This window comes from Vigna unguiculata, chromosome 9, assembly GCF_037176805.1.
Source record: "Vigna unguiculata cultivar grain cowpea cultivar isolate G323 ecotype 2 chromosome 9, ASM3717680v1, whole genome shotgun sequence".
NCBI lineage: Eukaryota > Viridiplantae > Streptophyta > Magnoliopsida > Fabales > Fabaceae > Vigna > Vigna unguiculata.
In genome coordinates, this window is record NC_140800.1 from 34,667,273 (window position 1) to 34,687,552 (window position 20,280).

At 28.1% G+C, this 20,280-nt stretch overlaps 1 protein-coding gene across 2 annotated transcripts; it reads left to right on the forward strand.

The window, feature by feature from the left end:
- Nucleotides 1-1,200: 1,200 nt before the first annotated feature.
- On the forward strand, nt 1,201-5,921 carry LOC114162876 (DnaJ heat shock amino-terminal domain protein). Of its 2 annotated transcripts, XM_028046862.1 has the most exons (3): nt 1,201-1,358; nt 1,444-1,596; nt 3,235-5,921. In XM_028046862.1, the coding sequence occupies exon 3, from the start codon at nt 3,359-3,361 to the stop codon at nt 5,423-5,425; it is 2,067 nt and encodes a 688-aa protein (XP_027902663.1). In that variant the 5' UTR covers nt 1,201-1,358; nt 1,444-1,596; nt 3,235-3,358; the 3' UTR covers nt 5,426-5,921. The 2 variants fall into 2 exon arrangements, with proteins under 2 accessions (XP_027902663.1, XP_027902665.1); XM_028046864.2 differs by lacking the exon at nt 1,444-1,596 and having other exon boundaries at nt 1,210-1,358.
- The last annotated feature ends 14,359 nt before the right edge of the window (nt 5,922-20,280 follow it).

The following is a 20,280-nucleotide window of genomic DNA, read 5'->3' on the forward strand; positions in this document are numbered from 1 at the left end:
AATTCACATCTCTTTCACTAAATAAAATGACCATAAGATACAAATGAGTTTTCAAACTTAAATTTTACTTGTATTATGAGAAGACACAAAGTCTCATTTAGTTGCTAAAAGTGTTTCATAAAGAGTGTACACTTTACTTATTTGAAACATTTAGTGATGTAGTCAACATGACAATTGTGCAACTACTCTCGATCCTCATGATATCATAAAATTTATGTATGCAATCTTGAGTTTCCACATAGAAATTTAGTGTGTAAACTAGAAAGGTCACTCTATAAACTTAAAAAATTAAGTATACAATGAAATGTGAAACTTAATATGAAATTGTAATCTGTTTAGAATATTGAAGGTCAGACCGATTAAAATTTATAAGATGTTTATTAAGACTAGAAAAAAAATCCAAATATTTGTTACTTCTCTTTATTCGACACCACTTTATACTAAATTTTCATTATTTTATAACTAATTGTTAAAGAATTCAATAATTTTAAGGGTTAAATATGTTTTTGTCCCTTAACTTTCAGTGAATTTTGGAATTAGTTCATTTCGAAATTTTAGACTAATTTAGTAGTTCATCTTTCGAAATAATTGAATTTAGTCCTTTTAATCAAATTTCGTTAAGTTTTTCAAATGCGTTTGATAATAGTATTTGACTTAATATTAAAGCAAAAATATGTGAAACAGTATAAACAACTCAAATACAATCCTAAGATGAGTACGAAACATCAAATAAACCTAACAAAATTTTCAAAAAGGACTAAATCTACATATTTCAAAAGATGAAGAACTAAATTAGTCCAAAGTTTCGAAATTGATTAATCCAAAACTTAAGGAATAAAACTCTAATTTTAAATTATACTTGTATATATCTACTTGTATTCTATATAGGTTGAATCTTTTAACATTTTATGGAGTGAATAAGTAAAGCACATCCAATGCTTTCATACTTCATTCATAGCAATGACATATACATATACCCACACACAAAAATAAAACACCAAATATTCACAAAAGGAATAATCTAATGATAATCCTCTTGGTGTAAGTTGCAAATCCAATTCCAGTCCTGGAGTTAAAAGTTAACCATGGTTAAGTTATGTGGGTCCCAGTGTATTATAAAAAAGTGTATATGGATTGAAGAATAAAAAGAGAAAAAAAAAGAAAAAAGAAAAAAAAAAAGTATTAACCAGCTAAACACGGGGGTTCCATTTTCTGAGTAGTAAATTGGGGGAAATTAGATTCTTCACAGTTGTTGAGGGCTTTGACAGATGGGTCATTGTACATGGTGACGGTCTTCTCAGATTCAAATTCCTGAAACGTCACACCCCTCTCTACTCTCTCCTCACATCGCCAATCAGGTAATTTCACTCACACCTCACTCCTCTTCTTCCTCACTGCGCCAACGCCTCACCGCTTTTTTTCTCCGCTTTTCAATTCCCCTAGATTCGCCACGCTCCACCTTCCACCTAGGGTTTCCACCTCCAATTCCAGATTTTCTCCTCCGTCAATCTCGACCGTTGCCTCCTCTTTTCAAATGCGCTGCTCCTGTAGATCCGTGGCGGGATTCACTTCACTTTGAATTTCCTTCTCCCACAGGTTCGTCTCCCTATCTTCTTTTACCTCTCCTTTCACTTCTTCCACTTCTTAACTCTTCGCCGCAGTTTCACTTCTCAATTTTTCGTAATTCTCGGGTTCCGCGTTTTAGTTTTAATTCCATTGCTCGCGGCGGGGTTTTCGGATGCTTCCGATTTTTACTTGTAAATTTTACTTGTGATTGCTTCATGCTCGGTACGCAACTTATGAAGCCCGGTATTGGTTTTGTCCTGTCTTTGTTCGAAGGGGGAAATCAGATAAGGTTATTCGTTGTGTTGTGTTGTGTTGAGTTTGCAAATGAATGGCTGCTTGATGGAAGGATTGGCCTTTCTCTTGTAGGTGTGATGGGACCGGAACTGAAGCGGCAGCTGCTAGTTTAGGTTTTGGTTGGGATAACAAGTGTTGTTTTATATGATTTGTGGCCGTTTGTAGTTTGCTTTCGTGTAGATCTGTCCTCATCTTCGGTTTTTAGAACTGGAAAAACTATTTACAATATTATAAACTAAGACCTGCTTACAGTATTGAGCGCGGTCTAAATTTCAGTGTCAGTGAACAACTTAGGATGAAGGAGAACCCATTTTCGGATATTTATTTTGATTACACTTGGACGGATTCTGTTTAAGTGTTTGGCTTGAATTTTTGGATTTTTGTTGTTGTCTTGTTGCCATATAGGATAAACAAATGCCTTATCTCAGTAGCTGAAGCCAGCTACTTGAATCGCATGATGCCGTTTGGCTCAATTCAAGACCCGATCCTTTCATATGTTTTTCACCACGAGATTCCTTTTAACAACTTCCTCCAATGTTCTTTGTCGTCTCCCTCTTTCCATTTTCATGCGATTTTAAGTCATGCATTTTACACTCCTCATCTCTAAGATCTCGGCTTTTGCCCTAACTACCGTGACCAACTTAGTATCATATTTTCCTCTGTTGGTGCCGCACCAATATGTCTAACACATTACCTTCTCTGCTCTTCAATTCAGGCTACTTGATGATTTAATTGGCCTTTGTAACTGTATCAGTCACTACCATGTGAGTTTTATGATATCCTCGCTTAATGTTGCATGTGAGGAAAGGGCAATTATCCAGTCTCTTTATGCCCAAGTTCCGTCAAAAATTACCCGGGACTGCACTAATAGTAAACAAATGTTGACATTGGCAAATGTTACTCCCACATAGTTTGTTCCATCCATTAAATCACACTGTAATATTGGCGTGTTTAATCACTAGGCCTGATTAGTGAATATGTCCCCATACCTGTGAATATTAGAATTTAAGGTACATGCAAGAGTTGAGTCTTATCATTCTTCTTATTTCTTCATTTGAATTTATGTTGACCTACTAAAAAATTGTATAGTTTTCCCTAGACATTAATGACACTTATGTTGTTCCATACAGATGATGATAAAGGTTTCTTATGTAGTGCAGTGTAACTGATCAAACATGTAATTATTTAAAACGGAAACTCTTTATAGAATGTTGACACTATGTCATAAACTTCAGCTTTTGTCATTAATAGTTTCCAATATGTATTTTTCATCTGTACTTTGAAGAGTTGGTTTACTTGTAATTGTTGGCCACACACACTAAAATCTTAAGAAATTTAGTGATTGTGTTTCAATTTCTCTCTCCTTTGGTTCAGGTACATGGTTGAGGGGCTTCCTCAAGCAGAGGAGGCCTGATATAAAATCCAGTAGTCGTGGTCAATATCTCTGCCTCTTAATTATCTGAGGAAGTAACTTACGGATAATTAAGACTACTGGATAATGATGGAGTGCAACAAAGATGAGGCAGTTAGGGCCAAAGAAATAGCAGAGAGGAAATTTTCAGAAAGGGAATATGTTGGTGCAAAGAAATTTGCTCTCAAGGCTCAAAATCTGTATCCTGATTTGGAGGATATTACCCAGCTTTTGACAACGATTGATATTTATATATCTGCTGAGAATAAAGTAAGTGGAGAAATGGATTGGTATGGTATACTTGGAGTGAGTCCCTTTGCTGACGAGGAGATTGTCAGGAAGCAATACAGGAAGCTGGCTCTCACCCTTCACCCTGACAAAAACAAGTCTTTGGGCGCAGAGGGTGCATTTAAGCTGGTTTCAGAGGCATGGAGTTTGTTATCAGATAAGACCAAGAGACTCGAGTATAACCAGAAGAGGAGTTTGAAAGGATTCCAGCATAATACTTCCAACCATGTTGGATCTAAGTCAGATGCACCCAGTTCAAATGGTTTTTACAATTTAAAGAAGAATGTCACTTCAAATGTCAGGACTGGAAATAATAATGGTCGGGCACCTTCAACTGCTGTTCCTCCTCCACATAAAAAGGCTGATACCTTTTGGACTATCTGCAACCGGTGCAGGACACATTATGAATATCTCAGGATTTATTTGAATCACACCCTTTTATGTCCAAACTGTAATGAAGCTTTTGTTGCTGTGGAGAGGGGTCCACCACCAAATGTTTTTAAGCCAACAAATTGGTCTTCTCATCAACAACGACATCAAAATTCTCAACACCATGCTGGAAGTAATAATACAAACTTTCAGTGGGGTTCTCACAATAGAATGGCTGGTTTTGGTAGCACAGACGGATCAACATCTGTTGCAGCTCAAGCAGCAAGTGTTGTGCAGCAGGCAAGTGAGAAAGTAAGGAGAGAGGGTTCTTTTCACAAAGCTGAAAAACCTATGAAAAAAAGGAGGACAGATGATATTCGAATTAATGGCTATCAAGGATACATGGCTAATCATATGACTGGGGGACATGGAGCAGCTGGCTTGGGAAGCTTTTCTGACTCAGGAAAGGCCAACTTGGAAGCAGAAAGGAATTATGGTTTTTCTGGTCTGCCTGGCAAGCATTACAGCACAAGGGAATTGTCAATGTTTGAATTACGAAACATGTTGATGGACAAGTCACGCAATGTAATTCGTAAGAAACTTCAAGAATTGAAAGCAATGGCTGAAGCTAAGATTAACAGGGATAAAGAAAATAAGAGACAGAAAAGCACATTAACAACTGGTTCAGAAAAGCTGAGAGAGCCTGCTGTCAATGGTAACAGGCATGCAAACATGGATTCTTTCCCTGTCAGAAGTGATCAAGCTTATGTTACCATCAATGTTCCAGACCCTGATTTTCATAACTTTGATTTGGACAGAGATGAAAATTCCTTTGCTGAGGACCAGGTGTGGGCTGCGTACGATGATGATGATGGAATGCCTCGATATTATGCTAGAATTCACAAGGTGATCTCTATAAAGCCCTTTAAAATGCGGATCAGTTGGCTTAATTCTCGAAGCAACAGTGAATTGGGCCCAATAGATTGGGTGGGCTCTGGTTTTTATAAGACTTGTGGGGATTTCAGAACTGGCAAGCATGAAATATCTGAATCATTAAATTCTTTCTCTCACAAGGTTAGGTGGACAAAAGGCCTTAGAGGTGTTGTTCGCATCTTTCCTGGAAAGGGGGAAGTCTGGGCTCTTTACAGGAACTGGTCTCCTGATTGGAATGAACACACCCCAGATGAAGTGATACACAAGTATGATATGGTGGAGGTGCTCGAAGATTTCAATGAAGAACATGGCATATTAGTTACCCCTCTAGTTAAGGTGTCTGGTTTTAGGACTGTGTTTCAAAGGCATGCAGATCGTGATCAGGAGAGGAGGATTCTTAAAGAGGAGATGTTTCGATTCTCTCATCAGGTTCCTAATTGCTTGTTGACTGGCCAAGAAGCTCAGAATGCTCCAAAGGGTTGTCGAGAGTTGGATCCAGCCGCTACTCCTTTAGACCTCCTTCAGATAACCACAGAAGCTAATGAGATATCAGATAATGCATAGGATGTGTGGGGAAGAAATGAGGCTCGGTTCACCTGCTGTGAAATGGGACAGAGAATGCATAAAAACCTTGTAGAGCAGAAATGTTAGACGAGGGTAGTAAACAAAAAAAAAAATGCAAAGGATAGAAATGTCTGTGTGACTGATGATGCAATAGGCTTGAGAAATCAAAATGAAGATTGATGAAAATACAGTCTTTCACGACTCTTTCATTTTGTAAGCCCGACAAAGATATTTTATAGTAAACTTTTGGTGTTACATATGGGTCGAAGGGATCCACAGCTTTTCGGTTTTTGTTGTATAATTTCCAGACATGTTATATTCGTAGAGTCTCGTAGTAGTTATCATTCATCGTTTTGCAAGCAAAGTGAATAGACTATAGTTCTGGCATTTCATGTCGTCCTATGCCTGGTGCTTTACTCTTCCAGTTTATGGACGTGCATGTTCTGTCTTGTGTGATAAACTCATGAGTTTTAATTACATCTGATTCATTTCCTAATTGTAGTGTCATATCCAATACTAGAATGTTTTAGCTATTATCTGTTTAAAGCTGCATTGTCTTTTAATTGTAACTCGCTTATTAAAATTATAACTATATATATACCCTTGATCTGTTTTATGTTTAATGAAAATCAATTGTTTGATATGAAACTTAAACTGAAAATTGTTGCGTACCTGTCATTGTTTATTTATTTATTTTTTAAAATATTCTTTCTAAATCATATTTTTTACTCTCGAGTCATTTATTTTCTAAAATGTCTATTTTCGAGTTATACAGTCGTGTATTAAGAAGTATCTTGAAAACATTATTTCTTTTTCTATAATTCAGCACTTAATAATATAATTTTTTGTCTGTAGTATTAAAATTCAATCGTGAAGTGAAAGTCTTCAACAACGGGTTTGTTCAAGTCCATGGGCTTGGTTCTCATCATAAACAACTGATATTGCTTTTTCGTTTACAACTAGCATTTGCTTTTCGTTAACGTCGTACTCGATATTAAGATGTACAAGTCATTTGGCCAATCAATTTCGGGACTTTGTATAAGTTTGTAATTGATTTGATTTAATTTTATGATATTTGATATTAACATTTTAGCTGAGGTTTGCATTCAAGAATTTTGTCGAACTTTAATTCAAATTTTATCTTTAGATTTAGTGCACTTTGTTATCGTCTTCTTTGTTTAGGCTATAACTTCCACTTTGACGATGTTCTGGTGTGTCTAGAAATAACTAACAAAAATTTTGCACTTTTCATAAAGGGATTTTGAGCAAGTACCACTGTGACAGTGGTTCTTCGACTGTGTTAAGGTGAAGTGTCTGATGATAACGTTGTGTTGGTGCTACCTTTTTCGAAGTGTTTCGTAGCACACATCCAAAGGTTTTTTCATACTAAACATCTTCCAACCAAAGCGTAAGTTCCATCCAAAAGTTTTACAGAGTGAGAGAATAATGACACTTTGCGTTACTCGAGTTTTATATCCTAATTTTGTTATGGTTGAAGATTTTATCTTCTTTTAAAATCTGTTTCAGTTTGTTACATTCAATTTCAAGGAAATCTATTTTAATTTTAGGGATTTTAAATTAGAGGTAGCCTTACACATACACATTTTAATTATGAATTTAAATGTTTTTTTTTTGTTTTTTCATTTTTGATCTCTCTATCTTTTATGCAATTTTTATTATTTCTATATTTTTATCATACAAAATATTTCCACAATATTAGATTTGAACTATTACTAAAAAGTGAGATAATTTTTGAACGTGGAAATATCTTTTCATTTTAGTTAATTCCTATCGATCATGAAAATTTTCATCCCAACTTTCATGTTCTTCCCAACACCTTCCTTTTTCTAGCCAACACCTCTCAATCTTAAAAATTTTCTTATGTCATCACATTTCTTCTATGCTAACTTCAATTTTAATTAGTTTTTTTCTTATCCATCTATATCTAATTACACATTTTCTGAAATCAATTAACACATTTAAGTAGAGCTGTCATTTTTCATTGTAGCTAGGGATGGCAACGGGGCGGGTACGGGTATCATGATCCCATCCCCATAATAAAAATTCATCCCTAAACCCAACGGGTATACAACTTTTGACCCATCCCCATCCCCACCGGGTAACGGGTATTTTCTTATACCCATACCCATACCCATTTTTTTATTGTTCCATATATCAATTAAATATTTTTTATAAAAAAAAAATAAAAATCACACCAACGGAATCGTGATACTATCAAAATATTCAATATTAAAATAACATACTCTTTTTTATTTTCATGATGTCAAATATTAAGAAAAATATTATAATAGTATAAATCTCAAATTAAAGTATCAAATAACAACTAAATAAAATTCAAATAATTATATAAAAGCTAAAAAATTACACATTACTAAAATTTTATAATAACCAAAATATTTATTAATTTTACAAATGATCAGTGGTTTCATTTGCATTCGATCCACCTACACATAGAAAAAAAATGAAAAATTAGATATGATATAATAATTGAAATTGAAAATTTTAATTACTAGAATATAATGTACCTTCTTCATCAGATTCATTTTCACTCATGAGAACATCTTTTCCTTTTAATTTTTTAACACCTACAAACACCAAATGTAGAATATTAGATGAGAATTCACAAAAAATACTAACAAAAAATATTAATAAATTTGAGTAACTTACCTAGATGGTTTGAGTTCCATATCCAACTTCTTGTACACATCAAAGCCTCTATAGTAATATGATGAAGTCGACTACGGTGAGAAGTTAATATCTGACCACCAGTACTAAAAGCAGATTCAGAAGCTACAGTTGTTATTGGAATAGCTAAAACATCCCTTGCAATTGCTTGAAGGGTTGGAAACTTTAACCCATTTGGTTTCCACCATGATAGGATATCAAATTCTTGTGTAATCGGCAAATTATCTTCTTCCAAGTAATAATCCAACTCTGTTTTCATAACTGTAGTTCTAGATTTTTTCTTTTTTGTCATAAACTCTAAAAATTCATTCGCATCATTATCAACATCCTTTCCCAACTCCAATGATGTAGCTCTATAAGAAGAAGTTTCATTCTTTTTTGATTGATATTCCAAAACCAAATCATAGCACATTTGACGAATCCTACTAAGTTTCAGATCAAAATCATTACCATACAATTTGTAAAAATAATATTCTAACATGTCCATCTTGTACCTTGGATCTAAAACTGAAGCAATTGCCAATATGTTATATAACAAAAAACAAAGAGAATGAGAAATATGTTATATATATATATATATATATATATATATATATATATATATTATATTATATTATATATTATATTACTATGTATATATATATTATATGTGTGGATATCTTATGTTTATATATATATATATATATAATTATTTATATATATTATATTATATTATTATTACTATGTATATATATTATATGTGTGGATATCTTATGTTTATATATATATATATATATATATATATATTTTATAGATATATATTTATTTTAAGTATATATTATATTATATTATATAATAATATAAATATAATAATATATATTATATTATTATGTATATATATTATATGTATATGCGTAGATATTTTATGCTTTTATATATATATATATATATATATATATATATATATATATATATATATATATATATTTCTTTTAAATTTTTATAAATTTGTAATGTTATAAATTTGTTTATAAAAGATCTCACTAGTTAAATGATTAATTTGTTTTATACGTATATATTATATATATTATATTATATTATTATGTATATATATTATATGTATATTATATTATATTATATTATATTACATGTATATGTGTAAATATATATATATATATATATATATATATATATATATATATATAAAAGTATATTTTATTTATATGTATATATACTATATTATATTATATTATATTATATTATATTTTATGTGTAAATATATTATTTATTTATATATATTTTTTAGATTATTTAATAAATTATAAATAGTTTAGTAATTTAAGCGGGGACGGGTATTTGAGCGGGTATATATATATCCCCATCCCCATCCCCATCCCCAGTTGAAAATTTCGGGTATTACCCATACCCATACCCAGTCAAAGCGGGGATTCCCCGTCAAAACGGGAACGGGTTCGAATGATACCCACGGGCACGGATTTATTTGCCATCTCTTGTAGTTCCTGGACCAGTCCTAGCCTTGACCCTGTCCTGGAGCTAGGTCCCATTTTCGTGGCCCACTTATCAAGGGGTTTTTTCAAAGCCTCCAAAGTAAAAAAATATTTAAATTGTCCTTAAATTCATAATTTGTAGTGATATTTAACATACCTTGTTTAGAAAGTGTATTTAATTTCGATATAGAACTATTAGATGAATCAAAACAAAGAAACACATGATCACTATATTTCAAACGTGTATAACTTTCCTATGAAATTACTTAACAGCATAATTAAATGAACAATTGTTTTGCATCATTGCTTATCAGCATAAAGTATGTTAATAATCCTACAAAACTGCAGAACTTTAAATAATTGTCACGTAACAAAGTCTTACATCCTACGTCATCTTTTGAAATATAGTTCCCAATATTCCAGTTTTGAATCTCATAAAAGCTGTGGAAGAAACTGTTCGGTTTTCTTGTAATTTAATTGTAGGAAACAACATGCTACCTTCGTACATTTTGTGAAGAGAACTATTCCTTTAAATTGAATTAATGCTGTCTCTTGTTGGAAGACATTTTTGCAAATGTCATCTGCACCAGACAGAGAATCCCACGGCAAATTTCAATGCTGATTTTATTTAATTCAAAAGTGTATGAACTCATTGACTGTGCAAGTAATAATAAAATGGTGGAGGAAGGTTCATGGAAAATTCTTGATGGTTCAAATTCAAGGAATTTGAAGAAATGTTCGTTTCATTTTTATGACAAAGCCAAATCTTCTGCTTATTTACTAGATTGCTCATAATAACAAAAGATTGCTCTTTATTTCACTACCATATTTTATAAACTTTTGGTTTCCTTATGAGAGACCTAGTCCTATAGGGGTGTTTGGGTAAATCTACAATGTTAAAAGATGCTTTTTTTTTAATTGATGTATACAGTGTTTCTTTTAATATTAATTTTTTTTTAATAAATTTTATTTAGGAATTCATGTGTCTAGGTGGGAATTTCATTTTGAGTCTAAAGGAATGAGATTAATATATATATATATATATATATATATATATATATATATTAAATAATAATAAATAATTGTGTCTTGCAACTAAACTAATTAGTTCTTACCATGTCATTTGTAGAAAAGACTGATTTATATGAAATATTTTATAAGTTTATGGATGAAATACAATTTTTTTACAATAATTTGAGGATAAAAAATATATCTACCCGATTGTTTATTAACTCTATTTGGTATTCAGTCAAAGAATCCAACAATTAACGCGTATTACAAATCTAAATACGAGTATAAATATCATATAAATAAAGAGAAGAAAGTTAAACATTTATAATAAATAAAATTCACAAACTTAATATTTAAGATTTAAGTTAGATGTAATCTCAATTTTTTATAAATGTTAGAATTATATTTAACCGAAAGAAAAATACTCATCTTTTAAAGATTTTAGGTGAGTTTGAAAGTAAAATATAAATATAAAGGAATAATATGATTGAAAATAACTTGTATTTAAAAGTGTCATTAATATGGTGGGGTAATTGATTTTATTTAAAATTAAATGTGAATGTATTTTTATTCAAATTAAAGATTATTATTTTTAAATACTAAGATTTATTTAAATATTTCACCTCTCTCGGCACATTCTTATATATTACGAAAGGGATTTTTTTTTCTTTCATATTATTAAAAAAATGAAAGGGTCCATCTGTGTTAATAAGACTGAAGGATGGTATTGACTAAATTCACCGACTCTTAATTGTTCTGCATCATTCTTAGACCATTCTGTTTTTTTCTCTTTGGTCTCAGATTCCTAATAATCTTTTTTTTTTTATGAGCAACAACAACAAATTGTTATTGTAGTGTACCATGGTTTACGCAACGCAGAATAATCCAAAATTTCCATACAAACTTAAAGCAAATGCATTTTTTTAAGTATCATTTTCAGTTTCATTCTCTTTCCTCCTTTTACTTTGATTTTCCTGATGCTAGTTCGAGTCAAGTCCTCAAATTGACTTAGGAACAAACAAAGACATAATCACTTCAGTGTTTCAATTTTCTTTACTTTCCCACATAAATATCAACGCGTGCATATACATTAGGGTGAGTTGGTCGGCATACATATCTTAAAAAAATATCTACAATTCAAAATTTTCTAAATATAAATATTATTGTGGTATTTTTTTAATATTGAACTTTATAAATATTATATTAATGATGTAATATATAATAGTTAAAGACTTAATTATATTTTGAGTTTGTGATAAATTTAATATTTAATAAATTTTTGTGGTACATTAAATTTAAATATTTTTAAGTTTTTCAATTTTGAGTCTCAATTAAATGTCTTTTTAATCTGTGACGTGACAATTACTATTAAGCTTATTTTGAATTTTATAATTTTAATAAAATTTAAAAAAAAAATTGATTAAATAGGAAATATCTTGTCATCAAATCTCTTATAACAAAATATTATATGATGACAGGTGAGAATATAATATAATTGTTATATTACAAAATTAAAAAAAACATCTAATGATAAAGACTTAATTGAAATGTAATGTTTTACAATTTTAAGAACTCAATAGATTTTAAAATTTATTATGAATTTAATTGAAAGTTTTAAAATTTATCCAGAATTTAAAACAGAATTAAATCATGTTTAAAAATTAAATCTGAAGGGCTTGAAATTTGAATTCACGAAATTGGTACATTTTAATTATTAGATGTTGCTGTATTGTCTGATAATATATATATATATATATATATATATATATATATATATATATATATATATATATATATATATATATATATATATATATATATATATAGTTTAATTTTTGTGATATTTAGTTAGGAATTTAGAATGTAACATTATACTAGTTTTGTTTTAATATATTTAGATAACTCTAATAGGAACTAGTGTATGAGTATTTGGATGAAGTATTATAAATATATGATATTGTTCTGTATTTATTATGGTTTGATAAAGTGATGTTTGGTTTGACGCTGACTTATATTGTCTTCAGTATTACAGTGATTGTGGTTATGAAATATTGTTTGTTTAATATACATGCACTTTCCACTTATTGCAAACTTTTTTTAATACACAATCAAATTCTCTCTTCTTTCATATTTTACTTGTTTTTCACAACAATTTAAATTTTTAAATATACATACTGGTTTCATAAAATATATGTACCAAGAAATTTCAGAAGAAACAATGTACTAAAGTAAAAATAAATATGTTAAAGGAATATTTAATTACATAATTTGAAATAATTTTGAGAGACTCAATGAAAAATTTAAAAGTAAATATGATGAAGTAAAAAAATAAATAAAAAAGTTAGTCTTAACTTAACCCATAATTTATGCTTTAGTCTATTAACCTTTTATATGCACTTATATGCAGAAGTAGCTTGCATATAAATTTGTATTTGATAAGCTCGTGTTTAGACAAACTTTTAAGATATGTAGTTACAAAAAGACATATAGTAAATGTTTGGCTTTTCTTTTAATCAACTTTATCAAAATCTTTAATATCCCAGGACTCAATCCTGGACAGACAGTGGAAATTACCAAGCTGGAATACGGTAGAAACAGATAAAATTTTTGGTAGAGTGATGAAATGTATAGAAATCGAAAAGAACACCAACAGCGAAAACACTCTGCTGAACTGACACTGACACTGAAAAACAAAAGTTAGGAGAGCGAATGAGATTAAATACCCTAATAATCCTAACTATAAATGATGGATACTAGGCGCCTGGAAATACGTTCGTAAGAATGTAGAACTCAATTGTAATTTCTTTAATGGTCATGAGAAAAAACCTCATAAAAATTCTTGCTGCTCTTAACCATTTATTACAAACAATTTGAATATAAAATTCAGTGTGTCTGTTATGTACTGACTATATTCACCGACTCTGCATTGTTCTGCATCATTCTTAGATCATTCTGCTTTTCCTCTTTCACCTCACATTTCTAACAATCTCTTCTTCTAGTGTACCATGGTTTACGCAACATCACAATCTGCCAAAATTTCCACCGAAACTTAAAAGCAAATGCATTTTTTTTAGTATCATATTCACTTTCCTTCTCTTTCCTCTTTTTACCTTTTCCTTTATGTTCCAGAGGTTGGTAGAGTCTAAGTCCTCAAATTCACTTCACTTTCCTATGTAATTTCTTTTTTTTTTTCGGTTAAATTGGTGATTCCATTATAATATATCATATTTTCTTTTCCAAATTCCTACACCTTTTTTTTTTGTTTTTTGTTTCAATAATATGTATCAATTACTGATAAAAATATTCTTACTAATAAAAAAAATTAAGTACCAATTATCTTCTTTTATTTTATATTAAGAATGGCTGATATTTGACAGAGTGACTTTCGTGTAGATTTTTGCTGCTTATAAACTATATGACTTGCACGGAACATATTTCAGTTCCGAAATGAAATTCCATGTATCATTTCAAAATAAATTAAAAGAGTTGTCGGTTTCTAATTCAAATATTTTAACCATGTTGTCTTTTCAATTACTCCATTTAAAACTATAAAATCGATCACCTTAAATATTCATAATATTTTTCAATAAGCTTCTCCTAAAGAGTATATTATAAAATCTTATATTAAAATATATGTTGTTTGTATTTCTTTTTATTGTTACTTCTATTTAAACCTTAATGAGTAAGATTAACCTGAATTATCTTTCTCTTATTAAAATATGATATTTTAGTTTCACCAAAAAATTAAACGAAGGAAACTCTTTCGTTGGTTGATCAATTAATGGCCGGTATCTTATCTGATATCGGTTTTGACATTTTGGAGTTCCATGATAATTTATAAATTTTATTAGTTTTATTTTAAATTAAAAAGTAGATAAATCAGGAGTTCCGTATATGAAAATTTTAATTCAAAATAATAAAAATAAAGTTTATAATATTTTTTTTAATAAAATATAAAGAATTTAAAGGACACCCTCCAAATTAGTTGAAGCAGAGTCTGATTTTTATTACAGTAAAAGCTAGAAGCACATTATGAGGTATTTGTTTGTTGTATAAAGTCCTCATCTTTTCTATATACTTTAGTGATTTGTCATATCAAAATTCCCAAACAGGAGAGTGAATGAGTGTTGATAATTGATTCAACTCATAAATAAATTATTCTCTACCATTCCCACCAAAAAGTCTACATATACATTCATAACTCACACAAGTTGGCAAAAATACTACATATATACATACATATAATTGCATTGTTTGATGAAATTATTTACACATATTATTGAATGAAACTTTACGTTTAATTCAAAGTAAGAAAAAAATATTTAGGGCACTCCATGTAAATTTTGTTTTTAATACATCTAATTAGTTTCATAAATCTTAGATATTAGAAAAATTTAAAAATAAAGTAGCCTGTTAAATATATTAAGAAGACTAATGTGGTATATTATAATTAACTGAGCTTTGTTGTTTTTTAATGTTCTCTAATTCCATAAAGTAAGGATTGTAGTTTTATTAATTATGGGAATATCAAGTTACACATTTCAAAAGTTATAGAAAATGAAAGTATTAATTCCTTTCCCACAAGTTAAAAATATTAAATTTTAAAAACCTAAAATTTAAAACTATATCATGGAAAATTATTTTTATGGAAGTAAACGGGCAATATTTTGTCTAATAGTAAAATTAATTAAAATAAGTCGAAGTTATAAATAAAAGTTAATTATTTAAATTTTATTTTATAAGAATTCGTATCTCTTTAAAATAATTTTTCTTTCTGTTTTCTTTTATTTCTTAGTTATTCATACATTCCAAAATAGTGAAACTAGCAAAAAAGATAACAAGAACAACTAATTAGATTTTTATTTCCTCTTAGTGTATTTTTTTTGTATGGTCGCATGAAGAGTGGTTTCATACATAGGTTTATGTGCTTGCATGTGTATAATCTAAATGAATATATATTGATTTAAGATCATAATGAAATTTCAATTTAATGATCAAAGTTTTTTATAGATAGATTTGAATTTCTTGTATGAATCAAAGATTGTTAAAGTTTGGTTGGAGTAAACTAGATTTTTAGACAAGGAAACTAATTTTTCTAAATTTGATTGTGCTATAAGTATAGATTGAAATTAAGGTTGAAGAAATAAAGAAATATGGAATGCATGAGTAGTTATTGAATATCGAACTAGACGAAATTTAAGTAGCTTTAGATTATAAGTTGATCAATGTTTGTATATTTTAATAATAAGTAACGAGTAATAAATTTTTTTTAGTAGTCTTAAGTTGGTTTTGACTTACACTTTGATTTTTTCGTGAGTAAGTAAGTGCAATAACTTTTTTTTTTGTGTCTAGATAATACTTGAAAATAGATAACTTCTTTTTTTTTTTCATTCCACTCGTAGATTTGCTTAGATTGAGCAATTGATTTTTTGTATGATCCAAATTGGTTGGATTAATGTGAACGTGAAATCAATGCTTCTCTTGATTAAAGCTAAACATTTGAAACTTGTTATAAATGTATTTTGGTTAAACAAAACAATTGGTTGAAGTTTGGATTTGAAATTGGAAATTATGTAGAATGAAATTGGAAATTATGTAGAAGTACTTAACGGTTACCAAAAACTGAGTTTTGCTTTTGTGAGTTATTTTTGAACATTGATGCAATATATATGTTGATGCAATATATATGTTGTGACAATGTTGAATATTGTTGGTTTAATTTATTTAAATGGTTGATACTCATGGATTAATTTATTTCAATACTATGAAGAAGTGTTATTGTAATATTTAAATATAATTTCTTCAAGTGATATACATATATAAAAACTAGAGGTCACAAATTTGAAACGATTTCTAAACTTTGATTAAATTCGTGTGTTAAGTAAAGGAACCTATGGTATAACAAATAGATTAAGTTATCAAGTTGTGAGAAAATGAAAAAGAAGTCTTGCATACGATGAGATTAGTATATATGTCACTTTGATTGTAATTAACTTCACCACCTTGATCCTTGACTCATAATTTTGTTGTTAATCTAAGTTTTATATTAGATAAAATGTTAATCCTTAATAAAATATATTTAATACGACTATTTTTAGAGGTATTATAAATATTTGTTTTGGCAAATATCTTTTGTTAGATAGATATTTGTGTGATTCAAGAGAAATTATGTGATTTCTTTAATAAATTAATAATGAAATGAAATTTGTAAGGACCTTTTGGGAGTAATGTCTATTCTAAAAGATGATTACGATTGTTTTATATTTCATTAATGGAAGGTCAAGATTATAAATAGAATTTATTATAATTGAGTTTCATTTTACAGAAGAAACACTATCTCTATAGAATTTTTTTTCTATAAACATATATCTATTTTTTTTCTAGATTTTTAATCCATATCTTCATCGTTTTAAGATTAAAGATAGCTTGATTATTATAAAGAACTCTACACATTCATTTGATTAAAGTAAAAAACAAAGAAAGTTTAGAGCATCCTGTGGAAAATATATCTCTAAGGAGCCGTTGAGTTGAAACCAGATCTTCAAAAGGTAAGGAAAACTTATAATTTTTTATTTTAATCAATTTCAAATCTATGTGGTTGATGGATTTGAATGAATTGAATAATTTATAAAATTGTTTATGAATTATGATTGATATGATTTATTTTGGATGAAGAGTTGATTTGATTGCAAGTGTTGTAATTAAGAGATTTACTTAATTGCTTGTGATGGATAGTATGATTGAATTATGAGAATGGTGAATGAGAAGGGATCAAATTGGTTTAATGATGTCGTTTGAGATGTTTTGAATCCAAGAAAACTTGTTAAAGTAGTTTAGAAGAGGTAAAGTACTTAAATAGATTATATATTGAACCCATTTAAGGCACAAAAGAGAGAAATATGGCATTGTCCTAATGTTGAACATAACCTAAACACCGTTATGTGCCATTATGGCAAAGAGCTTCTCCTGATGTCGGTCACCACCTAAGTTTCGTTGGGTGTAAAAGTTAGGGAACATTATGGGTTTGTGGTGCCTCGAGCTGCCAAGATATCTTTCAGTGCTCACTTCTTTAAAGTAAGCTTTAGTGGATTGGGGCGTTGGGAGCTACAAGTACCGTTGAATATTCTTAATACCGTTGGACGCTTTTTTTCATTGGACAATGATCTAGTAAGTGGCACTAATTTGTTTTTAAGCTGGTGTGTTTATGCTTGATTTTGAAAATTGAAAGTAATGATTAATCTATAAAAAAATATTATAACACATTGATATAAATTTCAACTATATTTATTAATTAAAGTAAGTTCACTTTCATAATAAAAAAAAATATATAAATATTTTATTTTATTTTTTTTCAAATTTTCAACCAATTTTTTCATAATCACAACCTGTAGTTTATTTAGAGTGAACAATACTAATTCATCGCATTTCTGAAATTTTCAAAACGTAAGTTGTATATGATTTTGTAAATAATTATAATTAAAGACGATATTTAAGACAATTTATTAGAAAAATGAACTATTTTAAGGAAAAAAAAGTTTTCAATACATTGTAATTAAATTTTGTTTTAGTTTTTCAAACTTAAACTAAAATGAGAACATAATTAAATAATTATTATACGATGTCTTAATTCAAAATTTTAATACTTTATTGTATAACGCTATTTTTAAAATATTTTAGAAACTTTTAATCAAATAAAAACCTTTGCATATTTCAAATTTTAATTAATATTTTATATAGTACTTATACTTTTAAGGAAAAAAAATATTTTTACTTTTATACATATAAAGTCTTAAAATATAAAACCTTAAATTTAATGACATATAAAAAATCATACATAAAAGTTTTGTCATATAAATTTATGAATATGAGCATAACTCTGTAATAAAATTATCTTAAATATGATATATTTACAAGTATTTATTCCTCTCAATATTTTTAAGTTTCACTAGGAAACAAATTAATTTTAAATTAGAAATTAATATAATACTTTTAGAAAATGAATAAATAAATATTATAACTCTTTAACTGTTGTATTATATTCTTAATTTCAACTTATTTTTTATCATTAATAAATACATAATCTTATGATTATAACTATAATACAAATTTACTAGTTTAATAAATGATACAAGTTTAATATATTTGCATACTAAACATTTATTCGTACAAGTTTTATGGTCTTTTAAGTTCATATTTATGTATATGTTGTGATGTCTACATGTGTAAAGTTAGCCCACAAATTTAAAGATTGTTGGATTAAGAGAAGAAATTAAAAAAAAAAAACACTATTTCTCAATAATTTTTTTCAATACAAATATATTTATGATCTCTTTAGATTTCAATTAATATCTTTATCATTTTAAGATTAAAGAAAACTTGTTAAATTATTTTAGAAAAAGTAAAATACTTAAATAGATTATTGAACCCATCTGAGACACAAAAGATCTAATATTGTCATAGTGTTGGCGTAACCTAATTAATGTTAGGACCACCTAATTAGTCCTGGGACCACATATGTCAGGCGTTGCTAAAATACCTTGTTGCTCATTTCAAAGTGAGCTTTAATGGATTGAGACTGGACACTTTTGGTACCATTGGACACTCCTATCCATTGGACATTGATTTAGTGAATGACACTATCTTACTTTTCGAGATGTGCCTATTTTGTGCTTGTTTAAGTTTTTGAAAATTGAAAGTTATGATGTTTTTAATTTATAAAAAAAAATTATAAGACTTTGATATAAATTTCAATTATATTTATTAATTAAAGCAAGTTCAATTCTATAACAAAAAAAATGTAAACATTTTATTTTTTCTTTTCAAATTTTTAGAAAATTTGTTCGTATTTATAACATTATGCAGTTTATTTAGAGTGGACAGTACTAGTTTATCATTTTTTTGAAATTTTCGAAACATAGATCATCTATGATTTTAAAAAATAATTATAATTAAAAACAATATTAATATAACACAATTATTAGAAAAATGAACTATCATAAGAAAAAAAATTAAATACGTTGTAATATTTTTTTTTTAGTTTTTCAAACTTAAACAATAAAATAAAACCGTATTTATTGAAATAATTATCATACAATGTCTTAATTTAAATTTTTAATACTTTATTGTAGAACACTACTTTTAAAATATTTCGTATTTTTAAATCAAAGAAAAATCTTTATAATTTTCACATTAATATTTTATTTAGTCAATATAATTTTAAGAAAAAAAAATATTTTTTTTATCACATACAAAATCTTATAATATAAAACCTTAAATTTAATGACATATACAAAATCATACATAAAGTTTTTTCATATAAATTTATAAATGTGAGCATAACTATGCAATAAAATGATCTAAAATAGGATATATTTATAAGTATTTATTCCTCTCAATATTGTTAGGTTTCACTATGAAACTAATTATTTTTAAATTAGAATTTAATATGATAATTTTAGATAATGAATAAATAAATATTATAAACCTTTTAATGTTCTATTATTATTATATTCGTAATTTAAACTTAATTTTTATTATTAATAAAATACATAATCTTATGATTATAACTATAATACAAATTTACTAGTTTAATAAGTGATGTAAGTTTAATATATTTGCATAACAAACATTTATAGGTACGACTTTTATGTT